The 12,809-nt window shown below is 43.4% G+C and overlaps 1 protein-coding gene across 1 annotated transcript in view; it reads right to left on the bottom strand.

The window, feature by feature from the left end:
* Positions 1 to 12,809, bottom strand: part of DYM (dymeclin) — a 272,964-nt gene that overhangs the window by 206,807 nt on the left and 53,348 nt on the right. Inside the window, exon 6 of the mRNA XM_040421110.1 lies at positions 2,979 to 3,051. Within this exon, the coding sequence (XP_040277044.1) occupies positions 2,979 to 3,051 (73 nt within the window). The remainder of the gene's footprint in view (positions 1 to 2,978; positions 3,052 to 12,809) is intronic.

Genomic DNA, 12,809 nt, shown 5'->3' with positions numbered 1-12,809 from the left:
CATAGGTTAGACCATCAATATCTGATTGATGGGAATCCGCTATTCTGCAGTGGACAAAGCTTGTAACTACGGCCTGGCTCCCCCATTCACTTCAATGGGAGCTGGGCTGCAGTTGTGAGCGCCGCCCACTACAATGTTGACAGTGCCGTGTAGATCAGCGAGGGGGGCGGTGTGTCAGATTCCCGCCAATCAGCTGGTAAGTTTACACCATCATTTAAAAAAGGATGGACAACCCCTTTAAGAATTGACGTGGCGTTAAGTGGTGATTCACGTTAAATATTACAGGAGTTATGCCAAGTTTAGAAGTTATCCAATACCCTGTGGATAGGGGATAACTAACCGATAGCTGGGGGTCCGACCATTGGGAACTCCACTGATCTCAACTCAGCTTCCCCTCATCTGATGGGGCGGCAGCGATTGGTATGCACCCTGCCACTCCATTCATTCTCTATGGAAATGCCAGAGTACAGCGCTTTAATGTACATTTTATTTCCTAGCGTCACAGTTTTTTTTAAATACTTACTTGAGCAACTGGATGTATTACTAAGTCCTTCTCTTTCCCTTAATGAGCCAAGAGCTGAAGTGATCAAATGAAAAGATAGTTAAAGTAGATGAGATCCAGGTGTCCCTAGGTAATGTCTAGAGCAGGGGTAGGCAACCTCCGGCACTCCAGCTGTTGTGAAACTACAACACCCAGCATGCATACTTGCTCTGCTCTTGTAAGTACTCACATAGAAATTAATGGAGCATGCTGGGAATTGTAGTTTCACAACAGCTGAAGTGCGGAAGGTTGCTGATCCCTGGTCTAGAGAGTCACCGGGAACACACACTGGACTGGGGCCAATCATCTATATCCTTCCAAATATAAAGCTGCCAGAACATGGAAGACCCTAAATCTAAACACATGGATGGGGAATGTATCAAGATGGTACTTTTTAAGTCAGTTTCGATTTTACTTACATTTAGCTTATGGTGTGAAAAACTTAAAAGGGTTCTCCAGGTATTTAGAAAAATAAAATACTTAAATATTACTACTTTATCATAAATAAATACCTTTTAATGGCTCATTTTGTTTAGGGAGCAATCATTAGCAGAAACAAGATGGCCGCTGTCCTATTAGTACACACAAAATCTGTCCTAATCACGCAGCAGGACAAGTTACTTCACAGCGCTGAGATAGAGGAGGCTGAGACAGCTCTTTCCTACTTGTCAAGAACTATGATCTTGAATACAGCTGATAAATCTTTAGCTGAATCTCTGTAGGAATGGAGTTCATAAGAAGACATGAAGTACAGAAAGGACGGACTATAGCTCAGTATTGTGAAGTAACTTGTCCTACTGTGTGATTTGGACAGGGTTTGTGTGTACTAATAGGACGGCGGCCATTTTATTCCCCCTGATATTGCTCCCTAAAAAAAACGAGCCATTATAACTAATGAAAGGTATTTAGGAATATATTTATAATAAAGTAATATTTTAAATTTCTTAATTCCCGGAGAACCCCTTTAAAGCTTGACAGATATAGGGCATCTTTAAACGGTCTAAAAATCCTCCTCTTTCTTTCACCAGCCCTCCGCTTGGGGTGCTTTTGCTAATATTTCTACAACATTTTCAAAAGGTCGCAAGGACAAACCTGTCTAGAAACTCATTATCATGCTAAAGCATGCCCATTTTAATACTGCACCAACTTTAAAAATGGCAAAAGTGGTCTAAAATGGAAAAAAAAGGGGGAAAAGTGTCACAAATTTTGCTGCAAAACGGCACTTGCACCAAACTTTGCCACTAAGACTAAGTTCACATCTCCAATAACCTGATCCAGTAGAGAACTTTCCATCAGAGATCACCGGGTCCAGCATTTACGGATTCTGACATTCACCACCGGACCCCATAAACTATAATGGGATCGCAGAATACGGCAATGTGGGATCCAGTGATCTCTAGCAGGCTGTCGGATCAGGTTACCGGAGATGTGAACGTAGCCTTATCTAGAGTACAAATATAATACATTTCAAATGGATAAGGCCTCATTGCACACGGCACGACCGTTGTTTGGGTCCGCATCCGAGCTGCATTTTTTGCGGCTCAGATGAGGATCCATTCACTTCAATGGGGCCGCAAAAGATGTGGACAGCACACTGTTCCTCCATTCCGTGACCCCGCAAAAAAAAAAAAAAAAAATAGAACATGTCCTATTCTTGTCCATTTTGAGGACAAGAACAGGCATTTCTATTATGGCCGGCCGGTTCCATAAATTGTGAATGCATCTGTGTTTTGCGGATCCACAATTTGCGGACCACAAAACACTGCACAGTCATGTGCATGTAGCCTTCGGGAAATTTAGTAAATACCTGAAAGTAAGGTTGGGTCTTCACACTGGGGCCCCGCAGGGCAGTAACGTGTCGCATGGCCAAAAAATGCACACATTTTGCAAAGGAACCAAGACAAGTACAGGTGAATTATATTGAGGGGAATTGAAACTTTTCAAACGTTTATACATCTTTAGGACCATGCCATATTTGCAACAAAATCAGCAAATTTACCATTTTTCAAAACTGGAGAGAAAATTGGGGAGAGTATTTGGTGAGGAGCGGTGTCAGAAACATACGACAAAGTTAACAAGTCTGAAGACAGAAAAAGGCAAAAATTGTGGCATGAATTTTCGCCTGTTCATAGAAAGCGTAGATTTCATTTTCTGTCTCTAAAGCAAACTAAAAGATGTGCCAAATTTTTAACAGGCATACATCTTAATAAAATTCACAAAAACTTTTGGTTAAGACTGGCATATGAAACGCCAATCGTAATAAATCTGCCCCACTGTTTCTATGTGCTTCACCTGTACTTGACGTGGATCCGTGGCAACTTGAAGCAAACCAGTTGTGTCACCTGGTTCACAGCCACGGGGCACACTGCCACCTGACAGCCTCAACGTATAAACCCAGTCTACTGCAAACTGACAGGACACAAAGATAATTACTTACAGAAGAGGAACTTCTACAATCAGATGGATGAGGCAAAGCAGCAGTTCTTCCAGAAGGTCTTCAATGTCAGATTCTGTTATAAAGAACAAAAACGGGACAGTTAGGCAAATCATTACCACTGTCAAGATGAAAACGTCATATTAAAGGGTGACCACTGCTTCAAATGACACAGCTGTAGTGAAAAGCTTCCTAGGAACCCCGCAGCTAAGAAGGGTGGTCTGCCATCATTATCGCCATCATCTCCCCATACAGCCACCCAGCACTTGTTGTTAGCTCAAGGGATTCACATCAAGGCATTTCACCATCCATGATATTAGTCAGTAACAAATTATATGAGCGAACGAGACAAGATGGCAGCACTTGGGAGAGGATAACAGACACGAAAAGAGAACACATCGCCCCTCTCACTAACTGTTCCGATCTTTTTGGCTCACTGACCTTTTCTAGTAGGACACTATTCTCATTGTTTTTTACTGTAAAGATAGTATCTAACAAAATTCATCAAGTTTAAAAGCAAAATTGTTAAAATGTAATTTCCTAAAGCATAATAATGACGAAAAAATTGTTAAATTTAGCATCAATTACAAAAAAATCTACCGTATGTATGGATAAGAATATACTTATAAATAATACTGCTCCTATGTACAAGAATATAACAACTATATTACTGCCTCCTATGTACAAAATTATAACTACTATAATACTGCTCCTATGTACAAGAATATAACTACTATAATACTGCTCCTATGTACAAGAATATAACTACTATAATACTGCCTCCTACGTACAAGAATATAACTACTATAATACTGCTTCTATGTACAAGAATATAACTACTATAATACTGCCTCCTATGTACAGGAATATAACTACTATAATACTGCCTCCTATGTACAAGAATATAACTACTATAATACTGCTCCTATGTACAAGAATATAACTACTATAATACTGCTTCTATGTACAAGAATATAACTACTATAATACTGCCTCCTATGTACAAGAATATAACTACTATAATACTGCTCCTATGTACAAGAATATAACTACTATAATACTGCTTCTATGTACAAGAATATAACTACTATAATACTGCTTCCTATGTACAAGAATATAACTACTATAATACTGCCTCCTATGTACAAGAATATAACTACTATAATACTGCCTCCTATGTACAAGAATATAACTACTATAATACTGCCTCCTATGTACAAGAATATAACTACTATAATACTGCCCCCTACAGATAAGAATAGAGAACTGATCTGGCATTATAATTGCCTCTGACTATTATTTGCTCTGATATATATGATGTATATGATGTCATTGTAGGCGAAACCTTGGGATCTAGTGATCACCAGTCAGTGTGGTTTAATATAAGAACTGTGAAAGAGTCCCACCACACAAAAACAAAAGTTTTAGATTTTAGAAAAACAGACTTTTCAAAAATGAAATTAGTCATAAATGAGTCCTTATCAGACTGGAACGGATTACATGGAGTCCAGGAGAAATGGGACTACTTAAAAGGTGCATTATTGAAGGCAACAGAAAATTGCATTAGACTTGTCAGTAAAAGCAAAAAAAGGAAGAGACCACTGTGGTACTCAGCAGAAGTGGCCCAAATCATTAAAAATAAAAAGCTAGCATTTTGTAATTATAAAAAAAAACAGAGCAATGAAGATAAGGAAATCTACAAGATTAGGCAGAGAGAGGCCAAGCAAGTTATAAGAACTTCTAAAGCGCAGGCAGAAGAAAAACTAGCTCAGTCTATGAAAAAAGGGGATAAGACATTCTTCAGATATATAAATGAAAAAAGGAAATTAAAAAAAGGAATAACTAAATTAAAAACAAAGGACGGAAGGTATGTAGAAGAGAATAAAGGGCTAGCCGACTGCCTTAATGAATACTTCTGTTCAGTTTTTACAAAAGAAAAAGGAGAAGGACCTCCACTAGAAAGGATGACTAATAAATCGTTTGATGCATGTATCTTTACAGAGGAAGATGTTCTAAGTTTGCTGTCTAAAGTGAAGACAAATAAGTCACAGGGGCCTGATGAGATACACCCAAAATTATTAAAAGAGCTTAGTGGTGAGCTGGCAAAACCGTTAACAGATTTATTTAACCAATCATTAGTAACAGGAGTCGTCCCGGAAGATTGGAAATTGGCAAATGTCGTGCCCATTCACAAGAAAGGTAGTAGGGAGGAATCGAGCAACTATAGACCAGTGAGTCTGACATCAATAGTAGGCAAATTAATGGAAACCCTATTAAAGGATAGGATTGTGGAACATCTAAAATCCCATGGATTGCAAGATGAAAAACAACATGGGTTTACTTCAGGGAGATCATGTCAAACAAATCTTATAGATTTTTTTGACTGGGTGACTAAAATAATAGACGGTGGAGGTGCAGTAGACATCGCATATCTAGATTTTAGTAAGGCTTTTGACACTGTCCCACATAGAAGACTTATCAATAAACTGCAGTCATTGAGCATGGACTCCCATATTGTTGAGTGGATTAGGCAGTGGCTGAGTGACAGACAACAGAGGGTTGTAGTCAATGGAGAACATTCAAAACAAGGTCATGTTACCAGTGGGGTTCCACAGGGATCTGTACTGGGACCAATTTTGTTTAATATCTTCATAAGTGATATTGCAAAAGGCCTCGCTGGTAAGGTTTGTCTTTTTGCTGATGACACAAAGATAGGTAACAGGGTTGATGTTCCTGGAGGGAAACGCCAAATGGAAAAGGATTTAGGAAAACTAGAAGAATGGTCAGAACTCTGGCAACTGAAATTTAATGTGGATAAGTGCAAGATAATGCACCTGGGGCGTAAAAACCCAAGGGCAGAATATAGAATATTTGACACAGTCCTGACCTCAGTATCTGAGGAAAGGGATTTAGGAGTAATTATTTCAGAAGACTTAAAGGTGGGAAGACAATGTAATAGAGCAGCACGAAATGCCAGCAGAATGCTTGGATGTATAGGGAGAGGTATAAGCAGTAGAAAGAGTGAAGTGCTTATGCCGCTGTACAGAACACTGGTGAGACCTCACTTGGAGTATTGTGCGCAGTACTGGAGGCCATATCTCCAGAAGGATATAGATACTCTAGAGAGAGTTCAGAGAAGAGCTACTAAACTAGTACATGGATTGCAGGATAAAACTTACCAGGAAAGGTTAAAGGACCTTAATATGTATAGCTTGGAAGAAAGAAGAGACAGAGGGGATATGATAGAAACTTTTAAATACATAAAGGGAATCAACTCGGTAAAGGAGGAGAGCATATTTAAAAGAAGAAAAACTACCACAAGAGGACACAGTTTTAAATTAGAGGGGCAAAGGTTTAAAAGTAATATAAGGAAGTATTACTTTACTGAGAGAGTAGTGGATGCATGGAATAGCCTTCCTGCAGAAGTGGTAGCTGCAAATACAGTGAAGAGGTTTAAGCATGCATGGGATAGGCATAAGGCTATCCTTCATATAAGATAGGGCCAGGGACTATTAATAGGATTCAGATATATTGGGCAGACTGGATGGGCCAAATGGTTCTTATCTGCCGACACATTCTATGTTTCTATATGGCCTACAATATCTCCTTAAGGCTGAATTCACACGTCTGTGGAACACGGTCCGTGAGATACCGGACTGGCATCCTGCTTACTGCCGGAGCGCACGTAGTCATTGGTTGCTATGATGCCGTGCGCTTTGTGCCGCCGCAGTACAGTAATACACTCGTATGATCTATACGAGTGTATTACTGTACTGCGGCGGCGGCACAAAGCGCACAGCGTCATAGCCAGTCCGGTATCTCACGGACCGTGTTCCACGAATGTTTGAATGAGGCTTTAGAGTAATCTGTTCTTAATTGGCAGGTAAGCCCAGGTTACTCCGTCATATGGTGCAGTGCTCGGGGGTAGTATCACAGGCGTCAGTACAATTACAAGCGCTTCTATTTAATAACAACGTTTCCATTAGGGCCTCAGACTGGTGTCAGCTCCCTAACAGAAGATCAATGTGTGCCCTGGAAACAAATGGAGCATTCAGCCAGGCGGCCGCTCCTGACACATCTCTGTGTCTTATGATTTAATCCAGTAACACTTTCTGCATGATTCAGCGGATAGTTTTTCCATTCGGACGCTTATTGCGCCCATCGCAGCCTGACCTCGGGTGCCATCCTCCGCTCGTTTTGCCAAAAAATGTTTGCGGTGGAAACCTGGCAGGGCAGGGGCCCCTGTTCGTTCTCCGCAGTGATTTTTTTTATAAGACGCTTCCTCTGGATCAGCATTTCGCTGCTGTCAAAAACTGAATAGGAATTGAGAGAGTGGATTCTCCCTTAGGAGCGAGAGGGAGGTAAGGAAAATACCAGAATTAGAGGGAACGGGCTGCCCAAAGGCTCCTTATTCTTCAATGGCCAGAATGAAAAAATAAGGGGGGGATAGGAATAACTTCCCTGTGTGTGTTGTTTTATACAGCGCGGTGCACAAAGCGAGCGTGACATGCGTCCCCCTGACTACAGACACATTGACTAAATGACCTCGATTCACTGGGCACCGGCTGTCTGTGTGTGCTTAGGGGCGAGAGGATGAGCCGGAGCGCGCACGTCGCCCCACAAAACTTGAAACTGGGCCAAGGCAGACAAAAGACTGAAATGCTCCAGGGAAAAGGTCTCCAACTTGTGGCCCTTTCAGTACTACAACTCCCAGCATGTCCTGACAGCCGCAGACATGATTCTGTAAACGTGCTTTACCTATCCAACCGAATACTGTGTTACTATGCAAATAACGCCATATCAGCATGGCTTCATGAGGGATCGGTCATGTCAAACTAATGTAATCAGTTTCTAGGAGGAGGTAAGTTCTAGACTTGACAGCGGCGAATCAATGGATGTTGTATATCTGGACTTCTCCAAAGCATTTGACACCGTACCACATAAAAGGTTAGTATATAAAATGAGAATGCTTGGACTGGGAGAACACGTCTGTATGTGGGTAAGTAACTGGCTCAATGATAGAAAACAGAGGGTGGTTATTAACGGTACATACTCAGATTGGGTCACTGTCACTAGTGGGGTACCTCAGGGGTCAGTATTGGGCCCTATTCTCTTCAATATATTTATTAATGATCTTGTAGAAGGCTTGCATAGTAAAATATACATTTTTGCAGATGACACTAAACTGTGCAAAGTAATTAACACGGAAGAGGACAGCATACTGTATATATACTACAGAGGATAGTATAGGGTGTATATACACTACAGAGGATAGTATAGGGTGTATATACACTACAGAGGATAGTATAGGGTGTATAGTATAGGGTGTATATACACTACAGAGGATAGTATAGGGTGTATATACACTACAGAGGACAGTATACTGTATATACACTACAGAGGACAGTATACTGTATATACACTACAGAGGACAGTATACTGTATATACACTACAGAGGACAGTATACTGTATATATATATATATACACTGCTCAAAAAAATAAAGGGAACACTTAAACAACACAATGTAACTCCAAGTCAATCACACTTCTGTGAAATCAAACTGTCCACTTAGGAAGCAACACTGAGTGACAATCAATTTCACATGCTGTTGTGCAAATGGGATAGACAACAGGTGGAAATTATAGGCAATTAGCAAGACACCCCCAATAAAGGAGTGGTTCTGCAGGTGGTGACCTGACCACTTCTCAGTTCCTATGCTTCCTGGCTGATGTTTTGGTCACTTTTGAATGCTGGCGGTGCTTTCACTCTAGTGGTAGCATGAGACGGAGTCTACAACCCACACAAGTGGCTCAGGTAGTGCAGCTTATCCAGGATGGCACATCAATGCGAGCTGTGGCAAGAAGGTTTGCTGTGTCTGTCAGTGTAGTGTCCAGAGCATGGAGGCGCTACCAGGAGACAGGCCAGTACATCAGGAGACGTGGAGGAGGCCGTGGGAGGGCAACAACCCAGCAGCAGGACCGCTACCTCCGCCTTTGTGCAAGGAGGAACAGGAGGAGCACTGCGAGAGCCCTGCAAAATGACCTCCAGCAAGCCACAAATGTGCATGTGTCTGCTCAAACGGTCAGGAACAGACTCCATGAGGGTGATATGAGGGCCCGACGTCCACAGGTGGGGGTTGTGCTTACAGCCCAACACCGTGCAGGACGTTTGGCATTTGCCAGAAAACACCAAGATTGGCAAATTCGCCACTGGCGCCCTGTGCTCTTCACAGATGAAAGCAGGTTCACACTGAGCACATGTGACAGACGTGACAGAGTCTTGAGACGCCGTGGAGAACGTTCTGCTGCCTGCAACATCCTCCAGCATGACCGGTTTGGCATTGGGTCAGTAATGGTGTGGGGTGGCAATTCTTTCGAGGGCCGCACAGCCCTCCATGTGCTCGCCAGAGGTAGCCTGACTGCCATTAGGTACCGAGATGAGATCCTCAGACCCCTTGTGAGACCATGCTGGTGCGGTTGGCCCTGGGTTCCTCCTAATGCAAGACAATGCTAGACCTCATGTGGCTGGAGTGTGTCAGCAGTTCCTGCAAGACGAAGGCATTGATGCTATGGACTGGACCGCCCGTTCCCCAGACCTGAATCCAATTGAGCACATCTGGGACATCATGTCTCACTCTATCCACCAACGTCACGTTGCACCACAGACTGTCCAGGAGTTGGCAGATGCTTTAGACCAGGTCTGGGAGGAGATCCATCAGGAGACCGTCCGCCACCTCATCGGGAGCATGCACAGGCGTTGTAGGGAGGTCATACAGGCACGTGGAGGCCACACACACTACTGAGCCTCATTTTGACTTGTTTTAAGGACATTACATCAAAGTTGGATCAGCCTGTAGTGTGTTTTTCCACTTTAATTTTGAGGGCGACTCCAAATCCAGACCTCCATGGGTTAAAAAATTTGATTTCCATTTTTTTTTTTGTGTGATTTTGTTATCAGCACATTCAACTATGTAAAGAACAAAGTATTTCAGAAGAATATTTAATTAATTCAGATCTAGGATGTGTTATTTTTGTGTTCCCTTTATTTTTTTGAGCAGTGTATATATATATATATATATATATACACATATACACACACACACACACACACACACACACTACAGAGGACAGTATAGTGTGTATATACTACAGAGGACAGGATACTGCATATATACTACAGGTGTGTGGCTAGCCTCTATTGATGTGGAAGCCCTTTATACCTCTATTCCACACAATAAGGGCTTGGCAGCAATCAAATATTTTTTAGACACCAGATCCACCGATCTCAAGGAACATAATCATCTTGTCATCAGACTCCTAGATTTTGCCTTGAGACATAACTACTTTGTTTTCAATGGTCGGTTCTACCACCAGCTCAGGGGCACGGCGATGGGGAGCCCTTGTGCGCCCACATACGCCAACTTGCTCCTGGGCTGGTGGGAGGACACTATTGTCTTCACTGAAGGGATGCAGAGATGGACCCGCCATATAATATCTTGGTCGAGGTTCATCGATGACATCCTGCTATTCTGGTCAGGTACTGCGGAAGATTTTGATGGGTTCATGAAGGACCTTAACATCAATCACATCGGTCTATTCTTTACTCATGAACTACAATCCAGAACAATCAATTTTCTCGATTTACAGATTAGCAAGGACACTAATAACACCCTTACAACCACCCTGTTCCGTAAATCCACCTCAACAAATAGCTTATTGAGATGGGATAGTTTTCACCCTAAACCACTCAAAAAAGGTATCCCTAAGGGACAGTTTCTGCGGATTCGCAGGAACTGTTCTGATAAAATCGAGTTTGACAAACAAGCCAGTACCCTATTTCATCGGTTTAAACAGAGGGGGTATTCTGAGGACTGCCTCTATGAAGCGTGGAATCATGCTGGATCTCGTGACAGATCAGCATTAATCCACTCTGTAGGGAGAAATAAGACATCAGATGAAGTGATCAGAATTATAGGTACGTACGACACTGAAGCTAATCAAGTCCGCCAGATTATCGGGCGATACTGGTCATTGATTAAAGCTGACCCTGACCTGACTGATCTTCTTCCGGAGCATCCCTCAATTACCTTTAGGCGAGGTCGAAGTTTAGGAGACCAACTGGTACATAGTCACTATGAACCTGCCCCCCCCTCTAGTACGTGGCTAGTGGATAGGAGAAATGGTACCTACAGGTGTGGTAAGTGTAAGGCTTGCTCCTTCATAACAGTAGGTCAATCCTTTACGAACACCGAACAGACCCATACGTATATGACCCGTGGCTTTGCAAATTGCAATACAGTGGGCGTGGTTTACATGGCCCAATGTATATGCAGCCTTAGATACATCGGCAAAACCTGTAGAGCCTTTAAAAAGAGGATCCTGGAGCATATTGGCGATATTCGCCATAAGCGCGATAAGCCTTTATCCAGACATGTGGTTCTAAAACATGGAGGAGACCCGAAAGCGGTAAACTTCTCAATGGTGGAAATAGTAAAACATTCCATCAGGGGAGGTGACATTGACATTATCCTGAGACAGAAAGAGTCAAAATGGATACATATGCTTAACACCATGTCACCTGCAGGATTGAATGAAAATATCGATTATTCCTGCTTTCTTTAGCCAGCCATATGCTATCTTACATTGGGTTAATATATATATCTCGAGCACTGTAGTATTTTGAAGGGGAGGATATGTGGCCACCCCCATTATAGTGCCGCTTTGGATTTACCCCATAAAGAACATCAATTTATACATATATATATGCTCTAATCACTATGATATAATAGAGTATTCACTAATAGCTTGATTTAGCCTGTGGTACGTTTCTTCCTTCCCCCTTGAGCGGTGTACATTATGTGCACTGTGCCCCTAGGGGCGTATACCTGTTCTAAATATTTGTCCCCACTGTAATCTACACACCATTTTGGTTTATGATCTGCGCATCCACACTGCGCTATTTTGCCTGCCCCCTCCCCTGTTCCCATCCCCTCTTTTCCTAATCGGGGTCAATAATCTATACTGGGCCCCTTTTTGGTGCATAACTGTGCGCTCTCTATATATGGAACCCGGTTTTGAATCTTGCACTGTGGATGTTTCACAGTGTTCTCGGACCTGGTCACATGATCGGTGGTGGTGGGTGACGTCATCGGGCGGCGCTCCGGCACTAGGAGGCCACAACAGGTGGCCATGTGATCGGGCGCGCCCGGTGACGTCATCCACTAGGCTTATACGCCGGCCGGCTGGTCTTCCGTATCCGCCCACATCATGGGGACACACCCCGTATGGGCGGGGCTGGATGGGGGCGACACCCTACACAGGCCGAGCGTTAGAAGACAAGGGGGTTTGGCTGAAACCATTCAGCTTCATAGGTACGCCCATAGGAGGCGTTAGCAGGCCATTGGCGCATGCCTGACCTTAGGTATGATGAGGGAGGGGCGGGGCAACATTCGGCCCCCTGTTCCATCTCCCAAGCAGGCACATAATCGGAGGCGATGGGTGACGTCATCGGGCGGCGCTCCGGCACTAGTAGGCCACAACAGTGTGACCATGTGATCGGGCGCGCCCGGTGACGTCATCCACGAGGTCTACACGCTGGCTGGCTTGCATCCCGGATCCGCCCGCATCATGGTGAGACACCCCGTTGGGGCGGGACTGGATGGGGGCGGCACCCTGTATAGGCCGAGCACCAGAGACTAGGGGGTTTGGCTGAATCCATCTAACATTATAGGTACGCCCATAGGAGGCGTTAGCAGGCCATAGACGCACGCCTAACCTTAGGTATTAAGGGGGAGGGGCGGGGCAATATCCGGCCCCCTGCTCCATCTCCCAA

Source organism: Bufo bufo, chromosome 2 (assembly GCF_905171765.1).
Source record: "Bufo bufo chromosome 2, aBufBuf1.1, whole genome shotgun sequence".
Classification (NCBI taxonomy): domain Eukaryota; kingdom Metazoa; phylum Chordata; class Amphibia; order Anura; family Bufonidae; genus Bufo; species Bufo bufo.
The sequence above is the reverse complement of the archived record's forward strand: the minus strand, read 5'-3'. Positions and strand labels throughout refer to the sequence as shown.